The sequence below is a fragment of the Lachnellula hyalina genome (genome assembly GCF_007821495.1).
Source record: "Lachnellula hyalina strain CBS 185.66 chromosome Unknown contig00070, whole genome shotgun sequence".
NCBI classification, from domain to species: domain Eukaryota; kingdom Fungi; phylum Ascomycota; class Leotiomycetes; order Helotiales; family Lachnaceae; genus Lachnellula; species Lachnellula hyalina.
In genome coordinates this window covers 41,003-63,468 of record NW_022157184.1, presented here as the reverse complement: position 1 = coordinate 63,468, position 22,466 = coordinate 41,003, and the positions used below count along the sequence as shown (strand labels likewise).

At 46.4% G+C, this 22,466-nt stretch overlaps 3 protein-coding genes across 3 annotated transcripts; 2 read left to right on the top strand and 1 right to left on the bottom strand.

Moving 5' to 3' along the window:
• Positions 1-6,083: 6,083 nt before the first annotated feature.
• On the top strand, positions 6,084-7,870 carry kojR (Transcription factor; the record flags this gene model as incomplete). Its single annotated transcript, XM_031150504.1, has 2 exons — positions 6,084-6,497; positions 6,596-7,870. The coding sequence occupies 2 exons, from the start codon at positions 6,084-6,086 to the stop codon at positions 7,868-7,870; spliced, it is 1,689 nt and encodes a 562-aa protein (XP_031005173.1).
• Positions 7,871-9,489: 1,619 nt separating this feature from the next.
• ypp1 (putative cargo-transport protein) lies at positions 9,490-13,374 on the bottom strand (the record flags this gene model as incomplete). The annotated part of the gene is made up of 3 exons (XM_031150503.1): positions 9,490-10,125; positions 10,177-13,100; positions 13,188-13,374. The coding sequence occupies 3 exons, from the start codon at positions 13,372-13,374 to the stop codon at positions 9,490-9,492; spliced, it is 3,747 nt and encodes a 1,248-aa protein (XP_031005183.1).
• A 692-nt stretch (positions 13,375-14,066) lies between these two features.
• Positions 14,067-16,311, top strand: rix1 (Pre-rRNA-processing protein; the record flags this gene model as incomplete). Its single annotated transcript, XM_031150502.1, has 2 exons — positions 14,067-14,402; positions 14,452-16,311. 2 exons carry the CDS (start codon positions 14,067-14,069, stop codon positions 16,309-16,311), a joined length of 2,196 nt encoding a protein of 731 aa, XP_031005184.1.
• Between the last annotated feature and the right edge of the window lie 6,155 nt (positions 16,312-22,466).

Here is a 22,466-nt window from a genome sequence, read left to right as displayed (position 1 = left end):
TCTACATTGTATGTTTACCTCGGGGGATAATGACAGCAAAGCCCTGTTTAACAGAAACTGGATACTTGACTGTATATCAATTCCGCTATCGACGGAATTATACCTTGATATAGTTTCTTATTTTATCGCAAGCCAATAAAGTTTATGATGCAGCGTGTGGAGCAGTCGAACCAGCATACCAGTTTGACATGTTCGCTGAGCGGTTTGCAGGTCAACTTCAAATCCTTCTAGATTGGATCGAAAAGATCTTTGGCCCTCAAGGAGTGATCGTATCATATTTCTCGAGGAAGCTTGTTGACAGCATGGCAGAAATTGACAGCAAGCTATTAAGTATTCTCTTGGAAGGCAAAATTCGGGTTTTGGTGAAAGGCCATGGAAGTAGCATGGGCAGTCTCGAAAAGCCCGCGAGGGGCACTCAAAGCTGCAGTTCTCCAGCTATCACTTGCCTCGTTCGAAAGGCGGCCAGTCATATGTGTTACACTTTACTTGCATTTCATTTGCCGATTTAAGTTCGTAAGTTTTATTTCCGCATCAAGGATAGAAATCTAATAGAATAATCCAAACATTCAAAGCTTAGGAACCCATTTCGTTTGTTTCGTCCCTCCATTCTCCCTTGCTTTTGGCTATTAACCTCGTTTTCAAAAACACCCTTACCTCTACCGTTGAACGGACACGTCCAAACTAAATCTCAATCTCACCCGCAGCGCAATGATAAGTGCTGTCATCGCCTACGAGCCAGTGTTTGTTGTGGATGGGAGGTCCACAGGGTAGTCGCCGTAGTCTAGGTAGATCGTGAGTATAATCATTCTTCTTTAAGATTTTGGATTTTGAGTGCAAAAATACCTGCATAGGGTGCATAACTTGCATAGGATTCAACCTGAGGTTCATGTTTCTCCTTATAAGAGGATTTGTCGGAATCTAGTAGGTTGTGTCAGTAATGTTCTTTGAAATTTTGGATTTTGAGTAAAATAAATACCGGCATTGGTATCAAGTTCTTCAAGCACCTGAGATTCACGCTTTTCCTCATCCGGGTAATCGGTAGAATCCCCGTAGTTCCCATACTCTTCAGGCCCCTCCTCCTGGGGTTCACGCTTTTCCTCATTCGGGTCAAGGGTATAATCTGCATAGCTCCCATACTCTTCAGACTCCAGCTCCTGATCACGCTTTTGCTTATACGAGCCGTAATCGTCATAACTTCCGTATGGGTTGTTCTCGGCGGACACGGGCGCTGTGTCACGCGCTGTGTCGGAATCGTATTGGCCGTAATTCGCATTAACTAGAGGGGATTGAGTATGAGAATAATGTTCTGGTGTACATTGAAAGTCTAGGCTGTGTGTGGATGTGACTCACCCTGAGGAGCAGCCTCACGCTTCTCTTGGAATCCATTGTCCTCACTGGTAGGATCTTGGGGTTCAATATCAGGGTTCTTTGCTCAAAGTCAGCTTTATTTATCTTTAAAACCCTTGGGCATATAAACCTCGTCTTGGGGAGAAGCCTCACGCTTCTCTTCGCTCACCTCCCTGGTGGTGCTGGTAGAACGTTCGGGATCATCATTAGGGTAGTACTTTTCTCAAAGTCAGTTTTGTTTATCTTCAAGAATCTTAGGCACACAAACTTCTCCATATGTTGCGTACGGGTTGTAATCTAAACATGGTAAGCTTTCATTCATTAAGATTCCTTCAGAAGAAGAAAAAAACTCACGACCATAATCTTCGGGAGCAGCCTCACGCTTCCCTTGGGGGCCGTAATCTTCATGAGACTTTTCGGGGTACTTTTCTTAATATCAGTTCTATTTATTTTGAAGAATTTTAGGCGCACAAACTTCTCCATATGAATTGTACGGGTGGTAACCTAAATATGGTAAGCTTCACTTTATTGAGATATCTTCAACTAGACTCACTCCCATATGGACTATCTTGGGGTACTGGAAATGGCTTTGGGGTAGGTGCAGCTGAGACAGCTGCTAGGGAAGCAGCGCCCAAGAGGATGAGATTGGTAGAACGCATTTTGGTAGCTGGATTTGTTCAAGGGTTTTGCTTGAGCAACTTTGTGCAGATGATGAAGTGATGAAGTGTTGGATTGATGAAGTAAGTAATTGATCTGTGGAAAGGTTCAGCTATTTATTCATTTGAAAAACCAAACTTCTGCTATTGGAATTCGATGAATGTAGGTACAGTAGGACGGTGCCTTCGACCCCGCCGACTAATAGCATTGGCATCAACCGCGGTCACATACTAAGACCCGTATAAACAAAATGGCCCCGAAATTATCCATGGCCACGGAGCGACCGAAGTCCAACGCACACGGTTTCTATTAGGTTGCTCATTAGGACAATAGAGTACGATTGAGACATTAAGGTAAGTCATCAATACTAACACTAGCATCATCTAAGCCCTCGAGTTTGCCAAGGCCCCCTCCCTCACGGAATATTAGCTTTCTGTGTGTATACCAAGGCTTTGGGGCCGATGCTAATTAAAGACCCGGCGACCCTCGCAGGAAACATTATTTGGGCACAACCTAGCTACGGTCCGGCTGATTTAGCTTCTATTTCTCAAGTACGATGGATATGATACGTCGTCTTGCAGTCCTCCTCACCTCTGCCAGCCTCGCAAGTTCGCAACGTAATGCCTAGCCTTGTCATACTCTGATGACTGGATTTTAGGTCGGGTCTAGTAATGGCAGACGATACCTAGTCGTGTAAACCCGTTAACTCTTCTAATAACTAATTAACCATTCAAGAGATCCTTCCTCGGGCTATGAGGTAAGCCAATGCGAACATACCTTGAGCCAACACATTCTAGAATACTAAGAACATAGCGCCAAGTCCAACAGTACATCCGATTATTCTCCCAACTCACGGAGAAATGGTTGCTCTCAGCAAACATTATACCTTCTACTTGTGATCAGACCTAGAACTTGCGTGGTCTTAAGCTCAATAGAGTTCTTTTGCCCTATAAGACCCTGTCTGGTTCACTTTTCTGTGATAGATATCGCGATTTCCGTGACCCACAGATAAAAACACTAGACACTGCTTGAACCATAGAATATTTGACTTTTAGAGGCTTTTATTGATGCATACCAAAAACGTCTATGCACGTCTTTAAGTCAAAGAAGCTTGACGTTACGTTTAACCATATAAATCTTTTATAGAACGCTAAAAGAAAAAGTGCAAAATGCCTTCTGCCACTATTTATAGTATTCAGTATATAAACCCTATGGGTCAAAATACCAGACACTACTTAAGTCAAAATCTATAACCTAAAGATCTTTGGATTAAAAGTCTTTAACCTAAACGACTTTGGTTCACAGATATTTGAGCCAAAAAGAGAACCAGACAGGGCCTAAGTTGCAAATATCCTCTAACTCGCGATAGTAATTAGACTTGTATAACATTTCTGTGAAGGGAGGCTTATAATATTCCATATGCAGTAGGCTAGAACGCGGGTACCTCAACTTGAGCAAATTACCCCACAGATGAGCATATTATTTCGCAATCTAGAATTCTAAAACGATCGCTTAGACAATTTTCTCCCCAAATACTCTATTATTATTATAATAGGGTTAAACCTCTTTTAGTATTATCACGGCTCGTATTAATCCCTGTAGGACTCTAATACCTTTTGGTTTGTTTCTTAACACAACGATCTTTAGCGATCTGCGTCATCACCATATGGCAACATTTCTAAGATTCCGACCTTAAGTAAGCTTATACATTAATCAATGCTTGGCCGGATGCTATGGTTATTTGTTGAAGAGGAAATCCATTTCTAATTTGCATTTCATCTGATCTCTTTCCCCCAAGCTCTTCAAGGACCCCAAACCTCAATATCACCACATCCTCCTTCCAGAAAGTCTCAAAGTGCGTAGTCCTTGTTTAATGATGTATACACCACTCGAAGACAGGAGTGAGCAAGGCTCCCAGTCATCCGAGTATTACGAGCAACTGCTTTCAAAGGAGTCCCAAGATCCCAGTTCATCATCCAGGCCGAGTTCAGCAAGAGGTCGAAACCAGATCCTTGTCCAAGTCTTCCTCACTCTACTCCTTTCCACATTTACTTTTGCCCTTGGATCTTGGTTGGGAAGGTACAAGTCCTGCAATCCCAACGGCCGCGATTACCTTCAGCACGTCCAACAATATTGTAGGTTCCACCCAAACTGGTAAGTATATATATACTCCAAGCTGACTTACCAAAGCACCAATTTTGAAGGATGTGGATACTTCGATACGATACGTGACTTTCAACGGTTCTTTCATGAAGGAGAATGTCTTCCGACAAGATGCAGGACCTGAAGTGGATTCAGCGTGGGAGTCAATGGGGGTCAACTGTAAGTTTCTTTCTGAGCATAAATCCTGACATCTCTGACAACGTTGTACAGACAGAAGTTTAGCCATCCCAGTCTCAGAAGCCGCAGCCACCGGATTGAAGCCCGACCAAGTCCAAATAAACCCCAAATACGGCGGTGGGTTCCCCGCCAACGTCGAAGGCCTGCACCATCTCCATTGCCTGAATCTCCTCCGGCAAACACTATACTTCAACTACGACTACTATAAATCCAAGGGCGAAGGCGCCTTCACGAACGATGACCGCATTCTTCATTTCCATGTCACTCATTGCATGGATATTATCCGCCAGCAATTGATGTGCATGCCTGATACTGGTGTTTTGGGGCAGGTATGGTGGGACCCTAAGGCTCCGCAGGCTTTTGTTGATTTCAATACGAGGCATAAGTGCAAGAATTTTGATGCAATAAGGCAGTGGGCCCAGGATAGACAGATTCCTAAGAAGGTGGCGGATGACTTTTTGCAACCGCCAAAAGAGGGTGATACCATTTATGAACAGATCCCCTGAAGGATCCAGCGCAATTCTATGCAACATTGGACTCAGGTCCAAGTCTCATGATGGTATTGTAGACCAAGCAACGGAGCAGGGTACGGTCCAACTCTGTTACATCAAATACTACAAGTCACTGGTTTTACGACACGCAAAGAGGAGGAGATTTTGATGTTGAGACTTCGATTTCAGCAAACTTGGCATTCAGCTCTCAAGTTCAGACATCTAACGTGAATAATTGGTCAAGGGATGGAGATTTAACGACCATGGTTAGATATTATAGAATTGACAGACTTAGGCTTTGAGTCAAAGTCCAGATGCTGGTCCCGGCCTGGATGTCTAAAATGATAATGGAGGACATATCAAGTAGAACTTGAGCTAATCTCCATCCGTTTCATCAATCAATAGGTTTTGATACACGTGAAGGTCATGCAGATGTAACAACTCGAAGCACAATATGCAGGGATATACTCTTTAGCTGAGATATTGAAATCGATGTTGTTAATGTTCAGAGGATAGAACAAAAATATACTTTTGGTGCTCATATTATCAAATTTCATACAAATCACACTAACACATCAATAAAACATTACAGATTTTGTTGAAAAAAGGCACTTTAACGTAAGAAGTAGTTTAGCCACAAGAACCACTAGGAAAGTCATCATCAATCACGCTTTTTGTGCTATGTGTAAGTAGAAGGAGACGGGGGGTAGGGGGTAAATCCCAGGTTCCTTACACATTGATGTTGCTGGCTTGTGATAGTCTTTTGCTGCTAGCTATACGCCTATTTTTGATTTTAAGGTATAGAATTTAATATAATTCCAACCTTACTAGGTTGAAACAACTATATACTGTCTTTTCATATAACTAGAGAGGCTGGCTGTCATCCTCTACTCTTTAAGAGGTACTTGTAGTAAGAAAACCTTAAAGTGTCTGGAGTAATTGCAATTTGCAAATGTCTAGTTCCAGTAATTAACCGTAAACATTATAGCTTATGGATTATAGTCTCTTAACCAGCTGTGGTTATTTCACTATTATATTGTTATATTATTAAGAGTACTTGACCAAGCTACAAGGATACAGTACCCCTGTACGTATGATACATCCGCCCACTTTCCGATACTTCCGACAGCGCACGACGCCTCAATCCCAACTTATACAACATCGCAAGACTTGTGGAGAAATCGGCTAAGGGCAATCAACGAATTGGGAAGGCCACTTAACATTTGAACCATACCTACACTTGTAACTATGGACAACCCTCAAATTGAAGCCGAGCCGGCGGAACCCCGCTCCATCCGTCAACGCGTCAGATCCGCGTGCAAGCCGTGCAAAGACCGCAAAAAGCGTTGCAACGGAGAAAACCCTTGTGATACTTGCATTGGATTTGAATATGAATGTCATTATGTTGTCTCATCTCGGAAACGTCGGAAGAAAGACGACAGTGCCGCAAAACAACTAGATGTTCCGGACCACAGCAACGGCATCACCTTCCCAACACCTGCAAAGCCTGAAAAAGAGAGCCACAGCGAGCCGATTCCAACGCAAAATTGGGTCTCAAGGGAGGAATATTCAGGAAATGCATTCCCAAAGATCCTAATCGGGCGGTTGGACCCTGGGCAGATGGATAGACTGGCTATACCGTGGAATTTAGGGGTGGGACAGGTAAGCTAATTTCTCAAAGGACTACTTCCTGCTTTAGACATCCCACGAACGGTTTATTCTCTAGATATGTTTTTGCTGACTCCGAGATCTTGTGTCAGGAGTCTCAAGGCCCCAAGCAGGATATCAGCAGAATTGTGACTCTGGACCAGATGCTGGCCCTGGTCGATGTGTATTTCGATACTGTCCATCAAGTGTTTGGATTCATCAATAAACAATCTTTTGTGGACACAATAGTTCACAGATGGTCGGGAAATTCGGCTCCCAATTCCAGAGACATAGTTCTTTCAGCAGTTGCGGCTCTTGGATCATTATTTGACGCAGGATGTCCACCCGCTTTAAGAGAATCTATTGCCAATTTTGCCAAAGGCTTACTGGAAACTACGAATGCTCGTAGCAGCCTTGAGGTAGCCGCCTGGCTCTTGAGGACTCTTTATCTTCGCATCACTTCTCAACCACACGCTGCTTGGATTGCAAGCTGCACAACAATGCACACCATTCAAGCAACTGATGTAGGTCAAACATCCGACAGCGATGTGGATGGTGATATTATCGATAAAGAAAGACTCGTTTGGGTCTCTCGTGCAAGCAACTGCTTCATTTCTAGGGAGTATGGGCGGCCCACAGTGGAACTCGAAACAACTCTGGTGTCATTCCCGACCTCGCGGCCCGGCGACTTCACCAATGATCTAGTTTATATGTATCGATTGTCGGAAAGACTTCACTCTGATGAATCCTATACGGTGGTTGATGACGAAGCCAGAATCGCAGAGCTCTCCGCGTTTAAATCTGATTCTGATGGCATCATCCTTTTCAAGGCTTACTTGGGTCTAAACCTTTATCGTCGCCTTCAATCGCGATCAGTCACTGCTTCTGTATCATCGAAGACTGTGATGTCCGTAATATCACTCGGGAAGGATGGAGTGGATGCAGCCCTCAGATTCGCCAAGCGTCGACAACCCTGGTGGCATGTAGCCAATGTTACGTTCCAATTCGTATGCATGCTACTAGTCATTGATACGAACACTTCTTTGCAACATCTAGGAAGCGCCATGAACGCCTTGCAAACGGTTGCCGAATATTTCCCTTCTCGTTCGTTGAGTGAAACGCTAGGTTTTCTGAGGACACTGGTGAAGCTCACTTGTGACCGGAAGAAAGCAGAGCTTGTTTATTTGGAGGAGAGCTTGAAAGACAAACCGCGTGTAACAAATCTCGAACAGGTCGGCCCAATCCGTGGCATAGCCCAGAATGACCAGAAGCTCTCGGGAGATACCTTCACCACCAACTTGAACTCAGAAGACTTTGTCAATTTCGATTGGGATGCATTCTTTAAGGCTGATATCCCAGTTTTGGACTATTCAGTGATAGATCCATAGACGGCTGGATCATTTCACTAATCAAAACTTGGCAAAACACCATCTATGAGTGACAACAACATCTGGCTTCGGATCTAAGGTGGCAAACCTAGAAGTCCAATGGTCTTCGTCTTCGGGTCGCTGGAAGGCCGAGACCACGTATTGTGGTGTCCAGAGACTGCCAAATATTGTGAGTTTTCGAAGACTAGACGATCCGGCGGTATTGATGTGGCTTTCCGAGGCCCGTGGGAATTCGAGAGCCATGCAAGAATCTTAGAAATATATCACAATTCCCCAATCGAGATCCTCCCTTGTCTCAATATGGCTATACCTTCGCTCCAGATACTTTGTAACTTGCAAGAAAAGGTTCGTCAAGCAAGACGTCCCGATTCCCAACAGTGGGGAATATATATTTATGTGACTGTTTAAATGGCCATTTCAACTGTGTCTGTAATGGAAATATTCATTCTCAGTCAAGTCACCAGCACGGATGGGGATGTCTCCAGGTGGTAGTATTGGGCGTGTATTGTGGGTATTAAATGCATACTACCCGGATTAGGTCAGCTGGGGAAGACCCAGCCAGACAGTAAACTATATTTCATTTTACACACATCTTCCAGCAGTTACTGTGACCAGATACATACCACACACATCCTTTAATTTCACCGCGATCAAATTTTCACACAGTAACGGACTCACTCACTATACCTTAAGCCCAAAACCAAGCGTGCTACTATCACCAGCGCTTAAAACACCGGTCCCAAAAGCCCCCCTTCCCAAAAACAAATATACATAACCCTAAAACCAACCATCCCACGCTTTAAACTCGGCCCCAAGAACCAGATCGAAAGACACTAAGAAACAACTAGGATAGAACCACCAGAAAACTTTCGAGTTTTAAAGCAGCAAGCACCGTGGGGGATATTACCTAAGCTACTTAGAATCTGCCCCTGCCCTACCTACTACCACTTACTAGAAACCCTTACCTTACTCCAATAGTCACGAGCACGAATAAGAAATTCACAAACTTACTTTGCCTTCTATACCATCCGTCATCTTAAACAGCAAGCCCTAATCTCATCCCGCCGACCTATCAACATCAACGGGAAAACCCCCGCTCTCTCCGACATCACTAACTGGATCACCGTAGCAAAGTACGTACATAGTAGTGCAAGTAAAATCGCACATGACACTTCACGGGAAATGGTTAGACGTTCAAATTTAGAATTTGGAAAAGCGGGAAATGTACAAGGAAGTAATAATACGCAATAAATAATACGGGATGTTGAATGTAGGGAGCTGAGTCGACATAATAAGAGGATACAGATAGCTTGCATATTGCAGGAAATGAGGTATCACGGCTACTTACTCTACTGGTCTATAGTTTGCAGAGGTTCAGGTTGTATCTATCTAGCTGTCTAGATGGAGAATTATATATAATTAATCATATGAGATGCCGGAGCAGTACTTACCTACCTGTACGAAACAAATGCCACGTCACTCACGCACGCAGTTTGATATATTTGCGGCAACAGAGAAATAATGCATTGAATAGGTATATGCTCATTGAGCCAATAAAACTACTAACAGCAGCGCTGGGAAGAATCAGATTAAACCCCAAAATATACCATCTCGTCCCTTCACAAAACATATCCTCCACTCCCAACAACGGTCCAATCCCTCACAGCTCTCGCTTCCTCTAGCTCAACGCACCACCACAAGACCTCCCTCGCTTTGTCAGGCTGCCCACCTTCTTCATACGCTCTCGCCAGCGCGAACCAAGCTTCGCTGTAGTTCCAGCCCGTACCTAACTTTGTCAAGCCGCTGAGGAGACCGTATGCGCGGTCGCGTGCTGCTAGGCGGTCGAGAAGCGCGGCGGACGATTCTTTGGGACTTGATGGGCGGGTTGGGGTTCCTGGAGAGGATGAGGTGTCGGGTTTGATTTGTGGAAGGGCTGGCTTCGCGGTTGGGAGACCGAGTGGGCTATGCTGGGTATCGGGTAGTGAAGATGTTGTTTTTGCGGGAACGGATGTGGTGAAAGGGGCGGTGGGAGGAACTAAGGTATTCACAGTCGAAGCGGAAGGTGTGGAGAAAGTATGAGGTTGGACGAGAGTGGGTATCGATGGTGGAGGCAGTAAATCTTCAGTGTAAATGTCGAGAAGTATATTCGATAGCCCTACAGTGGCTGAAGGGTGGTCGGGAAAATGCGTTAGGGCGGATTCGAAGTGATGAAGAGCGACGTATGGTAGCAATTCGGCAACCGCGAGATAACCACGCTGAGAAGGTGTCAGTGAATCGTAGTAGTAAACGAAAATAGTGAAACTTACTTCAGAGAAAACGTCCCCCCATAACGCCCCAACGCTTTTGCCGCCTCCCCAGCCGGCATTATCAATTGAAACATTACCACTCGCAACTTTTGTAACCTCTGATTCCATAGCTTCAACCAGCTTCTGCGCTTCCTCAATTGCGCCCTTGGCGTCGTCAAACATGGATGCTCGGCGATAAAATCCGCTGACCAGCAACCAGACCTTTACCAAGATAGCTATCCTCCTGCGTCTCTCTTGTTCTTTAGGAAACCGAGTAACAGGGTTTGCTGACGTTGAATATGGTTTTACATGGGGTAGCCGACTATCTTGTGCAGCTGCAGGGTCCGGGTGCGCGGGCTTGAGGGCAGGCTCCTTGTGAGCCATTTGCTGCGACTTGGGAGGCAGTGTTTTTGCTTGTCGTGCACTTTTGGACTCTGGAGAGACAGCCAACCCGACTTTCTCGGAATCAATTTCCTCGGAAAACCAATCTTCTTTGTCTTGCGTCTCTACCGAAGGAGTGAAGAACTGCTCGCCGTCCACCGTGGTGGCCCTAGATGAACTATCAGTGTTCACCTTCCGCCCTCCCGCGTTTGTACTCTTTTGACTACCGTTGCTCCTCTTCCTAGAAACACTTTCGCTGCGCTTTTGGAGTTTTTCGTGATGGTGGGGATCTTTTGTTGAATGGCTACGTTGTCTAGCTGAAGCTCCATTTTCACGTGTGACTTGAATCGTCGGGGCCACCGTCTGGGTAGTTTGCGGGCGCAGATGACTAGACTTCTCTTCCGGGGTAGGAGCTAGCGCGTTTGACTTCCGCCTAGATCTCCCCGATCTGCCAAAAATGCTCCCCTTGATACTTTTTATGGTTCCAGCAGAGCTCTTTGGTGGAATTGGCGTAGCTGGGACCACCGCTAGAGCCGGTTGCTTTTGCGGGGCGTCAAATAACCTTGTGTATAAGGTTAAAAGCTCATCACTGGCATTGACAGCAATCTCAGGTCCTTCTAGCACCTCAATAAGAGCTAATTGGGTCATTTTGACCTCGAGGACGCTCTCCTTTTCGAAATCATCCATCTCATCCACAATACCCTGATTCCGAGGAGTTGACTTTTCCTTCAGATGCTCACTTCGATAAGAATTACTTGACTCATCTTCTCCGAACAAATATTTAGGGTCTTGAAATTGTTCGAAAGCCCCTTCACATGACTTTGCTGCGGTGACAAAGTCTTGCCTCGCGCTAAGTAGCAGAGCCATGAGATGCCAAAGAGGTATTGAGGATCGCTCTCTCGCAAACCGCCCAGGATGGGGACCCAGTCCATGAGAATGGCTTGTTGTCGATGGCCGTCGAGGTATTAAACCAATCTTGACAACTTCGATCGCTGAACTCAATTCTCTGCGCTCCGCAAGTATTGTACCCAAAGCGAATAATGTCTTAACATCTGTCGAGCTCGCGAATTCTGGCAAAAGTGCTTTCTTGAAGCATCTGATGGCCCGTGACTGTATCTCCAATCTGGTGGTTGCATCAAATGTCAAACGCGCCCATTGAGCATGTCCAATTCCTATGCATCGCCAAGCCATCGCGAACATTTGCGGCGCAATTACCGTCCCCAGATCAGAAGAATCGCCATTCTCAACAGCTTTCCCATTTCCGTTCTCTCGCTTGCTGGGATGGTGTTTATCCAACCACTCCTCAAAATAATGACCCAACTCCTTAGCTTTCTCGACCCCTTCGCGTGAACCATAACGGCATAATGATTGAATGCACTCGGAGGCTGTTCGGAGAACAGTTTCATCGTCATCTAAACCTTGCTCGGCTTCTCCTGTTTTTTCAACACGAGCTTTGCTCTTCTTGACAATCTCCAAATACGTATCAAAAGCCTTTAGTGCCAATTCAAACTCTGCTACTGCCAGATGAACCGTGAATAAATGCCTGAGTATTGCCGTCGAATGAAAAGTCTTTGTCGCAGCTCTGTAGAGTATATCCAAAACGCCTCTACTAACGCCCTCTGCTCCTCCTTCGCCCAAGTCCTGCTCGCTCCAGCTATTTCCACAGAGTATTCGCCAGTTCTGCATGACTATATCTACGAAAGCCTCAACTTCTTCGCTTCCTTCTTCTGCCTTGGGAAATTGTACCTCGTTCAGTAGTAAAGTCTCGTATTTTGCCTCTACTCGTTTCAACTCTGCGCGTTGTTGTAGTCTGGTCGACGTTTCGGCATAGGCAGTTGTTAGAGAAGTTGTCGGGAATGGCAGCTCTTGTTGGAGCAGATCTGATAGTGTGACATAATATTCCTTCCATACCCCTCTTCGCGAAACCTCAGCTTGAGCAGCCTTTCCACCTGTCGGCAATGGAGCTTGAGTATCCCAAAAGTTCGCCCACGCTCGAAAAGCAGACAACGTTTCCGTCTCTAATATAGATGAGATCTTCGATTTGAGTGCAAGACTGGAAAGCAGGCAGAAACCCGTAAGGTAAAGCTCGGTCCATAATCGCAGTTCCCTCCCTTGTTGCACGGACGATGCGCTCGTCAATATTGGTAGAGCAGATTCATAAGTTTCCAAGGCCTCGGCAACTGCCCCTGTCCTGCTCTGTGATGTGCCCTTTATATAGGAGGCCTTTAAAGCACATACTCTTGTCCACTCGGCCGATTCTTGTTTCGTGCCATCCAGCTTGGAAAAGTCCTGTTCTATATTTCTTGGAAGCCTGGAAGCAGCTAAGCCTGGTTCCCCCAAGTGCCAGTGTATCCACCCCAGGCAAACCACGGCCTGAAACTCGTCCTCGACATATGTTCGCTCGTTTTCGATGGCCTCTAGCAGAAGAGGGATGTAGCGTGATATGCTAGGGGATTGGGTCGAATTCGCAGTCGAGGGTCTGGCGGTACCGGGCCGTGACGAGTTTGGGCGGTTGTGCGCATATTCAGTGACCGCAAGCTCGGATTCCACAGTTAACGTGAGGCCTAGATCACGACATCAATTATGTCCAAAAGAAGACCTCTTCCTTGTGCCTAGGGTTCGTAGAGAAGCGGGGTTTTTTTTGGACGTACAGGTTCGATTGGGCGCATGCTTCTTCACCTTTCTCACAAGCTCCGGAACAGCATCCCAATTTCCCTGGCAGCGGGCCTCATCCAACAGCTGGATATAATGGGCCGCTTTAGTCTGCTCGCGCTTAAGAAGAGAAGACGGATCAGTCGCTATTCCTACTTTTCTTCTAGGGAACCAACTTACGCTCATCGTTGCAGGGGCGGTGGGGGTTTCAATCTCGACTGAATTACTCGAAGGAAGGATCACAGGGCTCCCGCAGCATGATAGAGATAGATTAGCAGGGAAAAGTCTTCATATTGCAGGGCGGCAAATGGGCATGGAAAAAGGAGGGGAGAGGAAGAGGAAGAGGAGGAATGAATCGGTGAACTAGGTAGATGAGTTCAGTTCTAACTCAGCAGAACTCAATCAATCGTCACTGCCACTGCCCCTGCTGCTCAAAAAAGCGGTGCGCTGCCAAGGGGTCGGGGTCTAAGAGATTCCGCCCCACCCCCTGTCACTATCAACCAATTAGGCGGTTCCAGTTCCGGGTCTAGGGGATTCCACTCCACCCCTGTCACTATTAACCAATAAGGCGACTCAAATGCCTGCCTGCATCCCCACCTCCCCTTGAATCTGTTGAAGAAGCTTAAAATTCCTTTCGTAAATAGAATTTCAGCCAGGCAAGATCACAATTTCACCATAAAGTAGCCCCCCTTCACCATTGGTCTTAGGAATAACTGCATATGTTGTATAGCCCTACTATAGGGCCCTCCCTTCCTACCTTACTCTCGCCCTACCTACCTACCTTACCTAGGAAACCCTACTTTGCCTGAGGCATTGCGTCTTTGGCGCACATTCGTAGGCGCATTGTGTATTGGGAAAGGGTCTGATCTGATCGCAAAATGTCTCTTCCTCCCGAGCTTCGGTTCCTGTGTGCGCAACTCAGTTCTACGCCTCCGACAGATCTCCCCCGTCTTACACCTTCTCTCCTGCGAAATGTACTTCGTTGTCGCGCTCCGCTCTCAAGTGCGGCAGGAAACGCAGCCAAAACTGATACTTCTGCAAGCTCCGTCCTTGTTCACAAGCTGAAGACGCAGTTAACTACCCTGCTCAACGGGAAAACCCAGGAAGGAAGGCTGGTTGCTGTCATTCTAATCAAGGCTGTTGTCGAGGTCGGAGGATGGGAAGTCTTGCGCGGCGCGGAATCATGGGTTCGAGGTCTACTCGCTCTTCTTGGTGTAAGGAAGGTGTCTGCCGTTGTTAAGATCGCTGCTAAATATCTGTCAGAAACCGGACAATGCTGCATCAAAGGAGCTATGTATAATAGCACTCACCAAGATCTATTGTATGACCCACCAGTATCCAACACTTATCCGTGAGATTACTACGCCGACGTTGCCAACTTTTGTAACGTCCTGTCTCAATTTAATCTCAAATACCTCCAGTAAGGTGGTGGATGTACCGTCGTCGTTGGTTGAGACTGTATTTCAATCATTCACCATGCTGCTGCCCCGCCACACTACCATTTATCGGCCATTTACTTCTCAAATTCGTCTTGCAATCAAGCCATTCATTGCCCCAACCTTAGAAGATGGGCTCATCGTAACGTCGTCGCTTAAGGGGAGTGCGCGCGATCTCGTCGTAATCTTGCATCAAACTGTCCCAAAGGGTGCGGGAGGAGAAGAATGGAGTAAAGCTGTTCGAGGACTTGTCAAGGATATACACGTGACGGCCGATAATGTATTTCGAGCTGTCATGGAGGACTGGGAGTCTACCGCCGGCTATGTTGGAGAACCTGTCAATGTTAACCAAGAGATTTCTGGTGGTGGAGCGAACGCCGATGACTTACCACCATGGACTGGTGTTGCTGCAGGCGTAGAGAGATTGACTGGCTTACTCGAAATGCTGGCAGAGTATTTCAGGAGTGAGACATCGACGCCTGTCTCGATCCCCCTTGGTGCTATCATGGATGTTGTTGTTAGAATGTTGTCAATTGCGCTGTCATCGTCGGACTCCTCTTCAAGGCAAGGGAGTGCACGATTACACCCTGCCATCGATCGAGATGAGAGAGATGGCTTATGGTGTGGCATGCCTCAAATTTATGTCGCTGCGTTGGAGCTTGTCAATGCTGTTGCTGAAAGAATGCAGGAGGGGTTCATGCCAATTGCCCAGGGAATATTTGACCAGCTAGTGTGGGTCTACCCTTTTGGCAAGAGCACCCCTGAGTTTCGCTTAGTCACCTACGTTATTGTTGCCAAAATTTTGCTGCACATTGGTCAAAGTTTTGACAGAACTCAGGCAGGAAAGCTTGGGTCAATCATTCGTTCTTGCTGTAAAGATTTGCAGTCACTTGATCCGAGCTGTCGCGGAGATGGAGTCGAAGAAGATACTGGAAAGCAGTCACGTCACAATGCGAATCAGAATGCCGATACATTCCTACAGAACAAACAGAATGCTATTGAGGTACGATTGGATGAAACAAATCTTGTCGTCGCTGCTAGGAAACTTTTATCTCTGCTGCTCTCTCATATCCCCCAAGAATTCCTCGACATATCACTACGGTCTTCAATTGAACGTACTGCCATTCTCAGCCATGACAAGGACGCTATGTTGTCTAGCATCTTAAACCCCTTTGTGGGCAAGAACGGAAAAGCTTTAGCCAGCGTGCTGCCTCACCTGACCCAGGCTTTCGGATCCGATCAGATAGTTGAAATTCTCCTCCGGCCTCGCATGCCGCTCTTGCCCTCTGCTGGTGCCCGCCTGCCCACCAACGATGCAATTCACGAAGAGTCTGAGGATGAAGATATGGGACTACAAACGAAGCTTAATCCTATACAAGGGAACCTAAATGAGCATAATACCCTTATTGATGAGCATGCTGTCTCTGAATACCCGGGACTCGGCCCTGCTGTCCATACTTCCTCTCACGATGCTGCTCCTGGACCAATAAACTTCGACCTTCCGTCATATAACCCCGTCGCCGCCCACAATTCAACAACCATGGACGAGACAATGTTGGAACCGAACCTGAACCATCCTCGTCAGCCAATAGGGATGGAAGACACTCGGATGGAGGACGAATCATCGGACGAAGAAAGTGCGCACCTAAACATGTCGCTGGATGGGATGGACTCTGACTCGGAGTAGGGTTAGCGGACTCCTCGAACGATCCCACTCTTCAGTAATCTCTGGAACCTACTGCCATTATAATGTATCCATCCAACGTTTAAGTAGTGTTGAAAATGAAAAATCTATGTTCACGGCCCCAAGCTGTCACTTCTGTGGTGACCTTTCCAAACTCAATACACACTAGAAGCCTGTTCTTGATGCTGCCATTGGATGGAGGAGACACCTGGTGCCATTTTAGGATCCTTAGCTCGGGGGGATCCTTGCTTCTACTATCTTAACCAGCAACTCGGTACCAAACAGTGGTGTTGTAGTCTTGAACATGGTATAGTATAGCCTTGGAAATTTTCATAGCATGAATACACCATCGAATATTGACTACTCTCGTTAGCCTGCGCACTCTCTGATTTTCGTCCATGACCTTTCCCTCAAATTCCCACATCCCCTCTCTTCTTCTCAAACTTCGACTTCACACTCATAATTACTCCAACATCGACTTCCCACTCGCAATTTCCCCATATACACCAAATTCGACTTTCCAGACCTCACAGCAGTTATTCGAAGCATCACGGTCTACTTTAATCATTACTTTACCCCTCTTCTCTATTCTTTAACCTCAATTGCCCTCTCATACCCGCTTATTTCCTCCCCATCGCACTCACACACACACTCACACACACACACTTACACCCACACTCACCCTCACCCTCACACTCAACTCGACGCAGAAGCTGTTACCGACAACAATCCATCATGTCATCTTACGATTCCTCCCTCGACGCAGAATGGGAACCAGAAATGGCATCTTACCGCCCTGCCTCTCCCTACGCAGACATGCCCGAAGAGGCCATCCAAGCTCTGATCCAAGAGACAAGAGGATTTTGGAATGTCGAGGACTTACCTTTCCAGGGAAATGTCCCAACCGGGAATGCACAGCCAAACTCTAATCCGTAAGAACCCCACGATTCCTACCTGCCTATTTATTCCTGCACCTCATCGTACTGCATCACACCCCACAGTCCAATTTGTCTTGCCTTTCAAACCCCTAAATTTTCTTCCAATTGTTCTTCCGCACAAAGTTTCTCCTTCACTATGCCGAAATTGAATTTTTCTTCTTCTTTTTTTTTCTGTGAATTGTTACAGAGGGCTAGGGCTAGGTCCTGGCGAGTGTGATTTTCCACACTTTTTCTTCTAGTTGGTTTTTCCCATTTGCATTTTTTGATAATCAATCTGCTTTGAAAGGGGTTTCAGTCACGTGTTGCGGCTCTGATGACAAAGGTTAGCGAGTTTGAATTGAGGCTCCTTTTGTGGGGTCTGGCTGTTTTATATTATGACGTCATAGTCTTTTCTTTTCCCAATCAGTACTAGTCTTACCTTTGTTAGCCCGTGCTACTTTGTCGTCGCCTTATTGGTCGTCTCATCGTTGCCTCATCCCAACTAGCCCTGTCGTCGCTACCTCGTCGGCGCTACCTTGTCGGCGCCTTCCTACTGTTGGCATGGCGTCCCTTCCTTACTGAGACCTCATTGGCTCAGAGTTTGACGAAGTCCTCAGTCTGAATCTCAATGAATTGCGAAGTGCAACAAAAGTTTTAAGAGGTTCCACATTGAGTTTGGTGTGGATCTTCCCCTACCTTATTACTTTGTATTGTCTGCGTTACTGTATCATAGCTCCACTTATCGAAAACATGAACATGGACTAACTTTACTTTGCCTTAGAGTTGGACAGAGTGTTCAAGCTGGCGACGCTCAAGCCCAGCAATCTCCCACCTACAACACCTACAACGCCTACACCGCGGGGTCACTGCCTAACTTTGAGGCCAATGGCAGCACGGCCAGGAACTCCTGGAATGGGAATATCCGGGATGAGGTGCAATTCTGGATACCAGCCAGAGGAATAAGCACCAGCTGGGAGACTAAGGCTGCCTCGACCACGTCTATCGATGACACTTACGCCATCATCGAGATGAGAGCCAAGGCTCAGAAGAAGACCTCCGACTTTGATAAGATAGAGATGATGCGACAGGCTCGCATCGACGCGCTCATTGCGCATAAGATACAGTTACAAGTCGACCCCAACGCCAAGCCCAGGATGACACCCCAAAATTGGGAAGGAGGGATTGTGCAATGGAATTACCAGGCCAAAAATAACTGGACATATCCTGCAAACAATACTTTCAAGACTCCTAAAGGGGCTGAAATATTTCAGGAGGCAAGGAAACTCTACAGGATTCTTTCAGTGAAAGAGGCAGCGGATGTGCAGAAGACTTGGGGAAAGGTGTATCCCAACTACAGGCGTGATGGACGTCTAGTTCAACAGATGCCAGAGGCACCACTCGAACAGGCATATCAGATTCTCGTGGACGGCCATGTCGATGAGGACGGAAAGCACCGGCATCGGGACGACATGAGCATGTGGATATCTACCCACGTGACGAACTCCATCAAGCGCGACTTGTGCAATGAGTTCTGCCGAATGTGCCCAACTTGCGGACCCAAGTTCAAGCTTCGCACCGAAGGACACGCGAAGAGAACTGCGACGAGAACTGCGAAGAAGGAGAAGGAGATGGAGAAGGCATTGGGGGCCGTCAAATCAGGCGCTAAACGACAACTTGAGGACGATGATGAAGCCTCACCTAATCCGGCAAAGAAGCCAAAGAGGCAAGCCACGATGGCCCAGGCCCAGGTCCCACAACAAATTGGATCCAACCAAATGCAGGAGTACAACGACGTTGGTCAGGAGTGGGTTGGAGGTTCCCACGCCCGACACATCAATCCGCCAATGGACCAATATTGGAGACAGGTCGGAGCTGAATTGGGAGCCGAAAGGGACAATGACTTTCCTCCTCTCCAATCAGCTTTCAACTCGCGCGATACTTTTCCGGCCAGCGCGGGCCAGCAGTTTAGACTGCCCGCGAACCCAGTCGTCAGCCTACATCGCCAATTCGCTTTTCAGGGGCTGCATGGACCTGTCACCCAAAACCTTTTTAGCTATCATAACCAAGTGACCGGATATCTTCAAACCTCGTTCGTATAGGGGTACATATACTGAAGCAGAAGGGTCGCCATGGAGTTGAACCCCCATAGGGAGTACTACCGTTGAGCAATCCGAGGTCCAATTTGGACTATCATCAGTGCAATCGAACGGAATTGTCACGACATTAGCCTTACCGAGTCACAGTCATATTGGTCAAAGCCTGGGAATTAACACATCTGACCCAAGTCACCGACGGACAAGCCACAAAATATTATCTTCAACAACCGCATCTACCTAATGCACATCGGGAACTCACGCATCCGATCCATGGACAAGTCACCAACTACTCTTTACAACAACCGCATTCAAATCAAATACACATCGGAAACATACTCTTCTTATCCACGGATCACGGACAAGTTCTCGAATACTCTTTATACACCTAATCCACGGATAAGTCACTTAATACTCTTTGGAGCAACCGCATTAAAAAATACACGCTGAGAATACGAACATCTCGAACATCTGGTCCACGGGCAATTTACCAAGCTTGCTTTACAGCAACTACATTCAAATGGAATGGAACCAGGGAATAATCCCTTGTTTGGTGGATGGGAAAGGGAAACAGTTAAAGCACATCAACCATCTTCGACACTCTGGCTACTTCTCAACAATACCTACCGGAACGACACCCACGACCTCCAAACAATAACTTGGTGGCTCCTGGACAAGAGATTGGGACGACCTAAGGATACTACTCACATTAACAAATCAACATCTGATTACTACCCAAACAAATCAACGCAACGATCGACTTTCGACGCTAGATGAAACAATTGTCACCCTTCATGCGAATCAAACATGGCGACACTCCCCGGAAGCAGCCTCACCGATCAACCTCCATTTACTACCTAATCAGTTCAACGCAACGATCGATACTCAATCAGAAAATTGTCACCCTTCAGTCATACGAATCAAACATGGCGCCACTCCCTAGAAGCAGCCTCAACAAGAACGGGAGCTTTCAAATATCGAGTTTGCTCCAGGTCTTACGAAGGCTACGATTGCTTTCAGTCTGCGGGAGCTGAATTGGAAACCGGGGATAAAATCCTCTTCGTCGAAGCAAACAATAGAAAGAGGGAATTTAGATCAAACTTCCAGGCATATTGCGAAAGTGAGGGCATGCAATTCCAGCCAAGTCCATCATATAAGCATGCTTTGAATGCGCTGTAAAGCGCTGGACACCTGGATACTATCCAATCGACTCAATACGACTATCGACCATCAACAAACAACAATCAAGAACCGAAAAATCGGCAACTAGACCTATCGACAGCCCGGCGAATCGACAAGTCGACAAATTGACCAAAGCGACAGCTAAGGAGGCCGAACAAAAAGAAGCCGAGTTAAGAAAAGGACTCAACAGGAATTGGAATAGGCTAAATGCGAGAGAAAATAGATGGATCAAAGGGACAACGACGAAAAAAAGTATGGTGTTGAGGAACCCTAACAACAACAAGCCGAGTTCGAAAGGACTCAACAGAAATTAGGACGGGCTCAAGCTGAGCGAAAGCAATTACACTAAAGGAACAACGACGAAGGAGACTAGTGCTCGAATCTACACAGAAGTGGAAAGGTTAGATCACTCAATTGATCAGTTGGATAAGAAACAGGAGCAGATTCGAAGAAATCGGCAAATCGACAAAGACAAAATTGACACAATGTAGGTACTAACTACTAACCTAAATCTAGCAGAGCTATCGACACTAAATGTACCGCTGGCGGTACATAAAGGGAGGATAATGCTGGATTGTCAACCCCAGGACATGCGGAATGGATATGGGTATAATCTCCCTCGTCTTATCACCAGGAGGGGTAGTTTAAAGAGGGTTTTTAGGAAATGGGAGGAGGAAAAAGGGAGGACAATAGGGAAAAGGGGAGGATAAAGGGGGAGGATAACACAAGAAAATAGGAACGCAAAAGAATAATCACCAAAACATTAAATTAGAAAACAATCACAAAAAGAACACTTCCCCCAGATACTCACATATACTTATATGCATGAAATGTTCCTCACGAAAATGTGATTTATGTAATGCTGTTATGACTTGACCACCTCGTCATATAATTCTCCAAAGTTGTTTCCACTTATAGAAATTCTCCATACCTTTGTCGCTGTGTCTTTTTATTGGACGAATAGAGAAGGGAGGGAAGGTAGAACAAACATCTTCAGCAGTGTTTTAGCGATGTGCGCTAGAGAGTAATCCCTATAGCAGATCCTACACCCTGTAAATCCAGTAGTGCTGATCTTCAGGCCCCACCCGAGTCCCGACCCCGACTCGAAAAACAATGCTGTCTGGCTGTTTCATTGGCACGTTTATCACCAAGCGCTGACCATGGCAATGACCTATATTTGTTAATCCGCCACATCATATGATCGAGAGAAGAGGTGAGTCGTCTTGCTACTGCCTATGTATGTACGCAGGAACTGATAGTAGATGCAGATTGAGCGCGCGCCTGGATGCTATTGAGGTTGTGCTTCGGGGTGAGAAGAGCTGGTGGAGGGGACAAGATGTCCAACCACCCCGACCAAGCTTGAGTATCCATACGGTGTATACTCGGCCCGTATCTGAGGCAGGGTAAGTCTGAGGCAGGAGATGGTTCCATGATTACCTAGTCAAGTGACTTTCCAAGGTAAACTTTTGGAATGCGGCTTGCCGGATGCTTCATCGACCTCGTGTGAAGTGAACGAGGGAGCAAACCGCCCACACAAGATCCAGAAATACCTTACTGACAATCTCCGAACTTTTAGATTAAAAAGCCTATAATTAGGTGCTGCCGCCTTCCTACATACCTTCTTCATACTCACTGACCACTTCAATCCTAGAGACAAATCTTTTTTACCTCTAACGTCTATCCAATAAGTATAACTTCCATTTCTCCAGAAACAGCTAAAGGTTGCTGTACCTGTGTAATCGTATACCGTTGCATGCTGCATTACTAGGCACAATGCCAGCGAACTCAACCCCGCCGTGACCACAAATTGATCCTCCAAAGTATGGACCCTTGAGCTACCGCCGATCAGCCTTTCTCAAACCTCTAAACATAGGCTGCCAACAAAAAGTTCTGCCTTTGGAAGGAATCATGTTTGGGGATAGCTGCAAGGAAAGTGGTTGATCTGATATATCTCCATACATGTAGT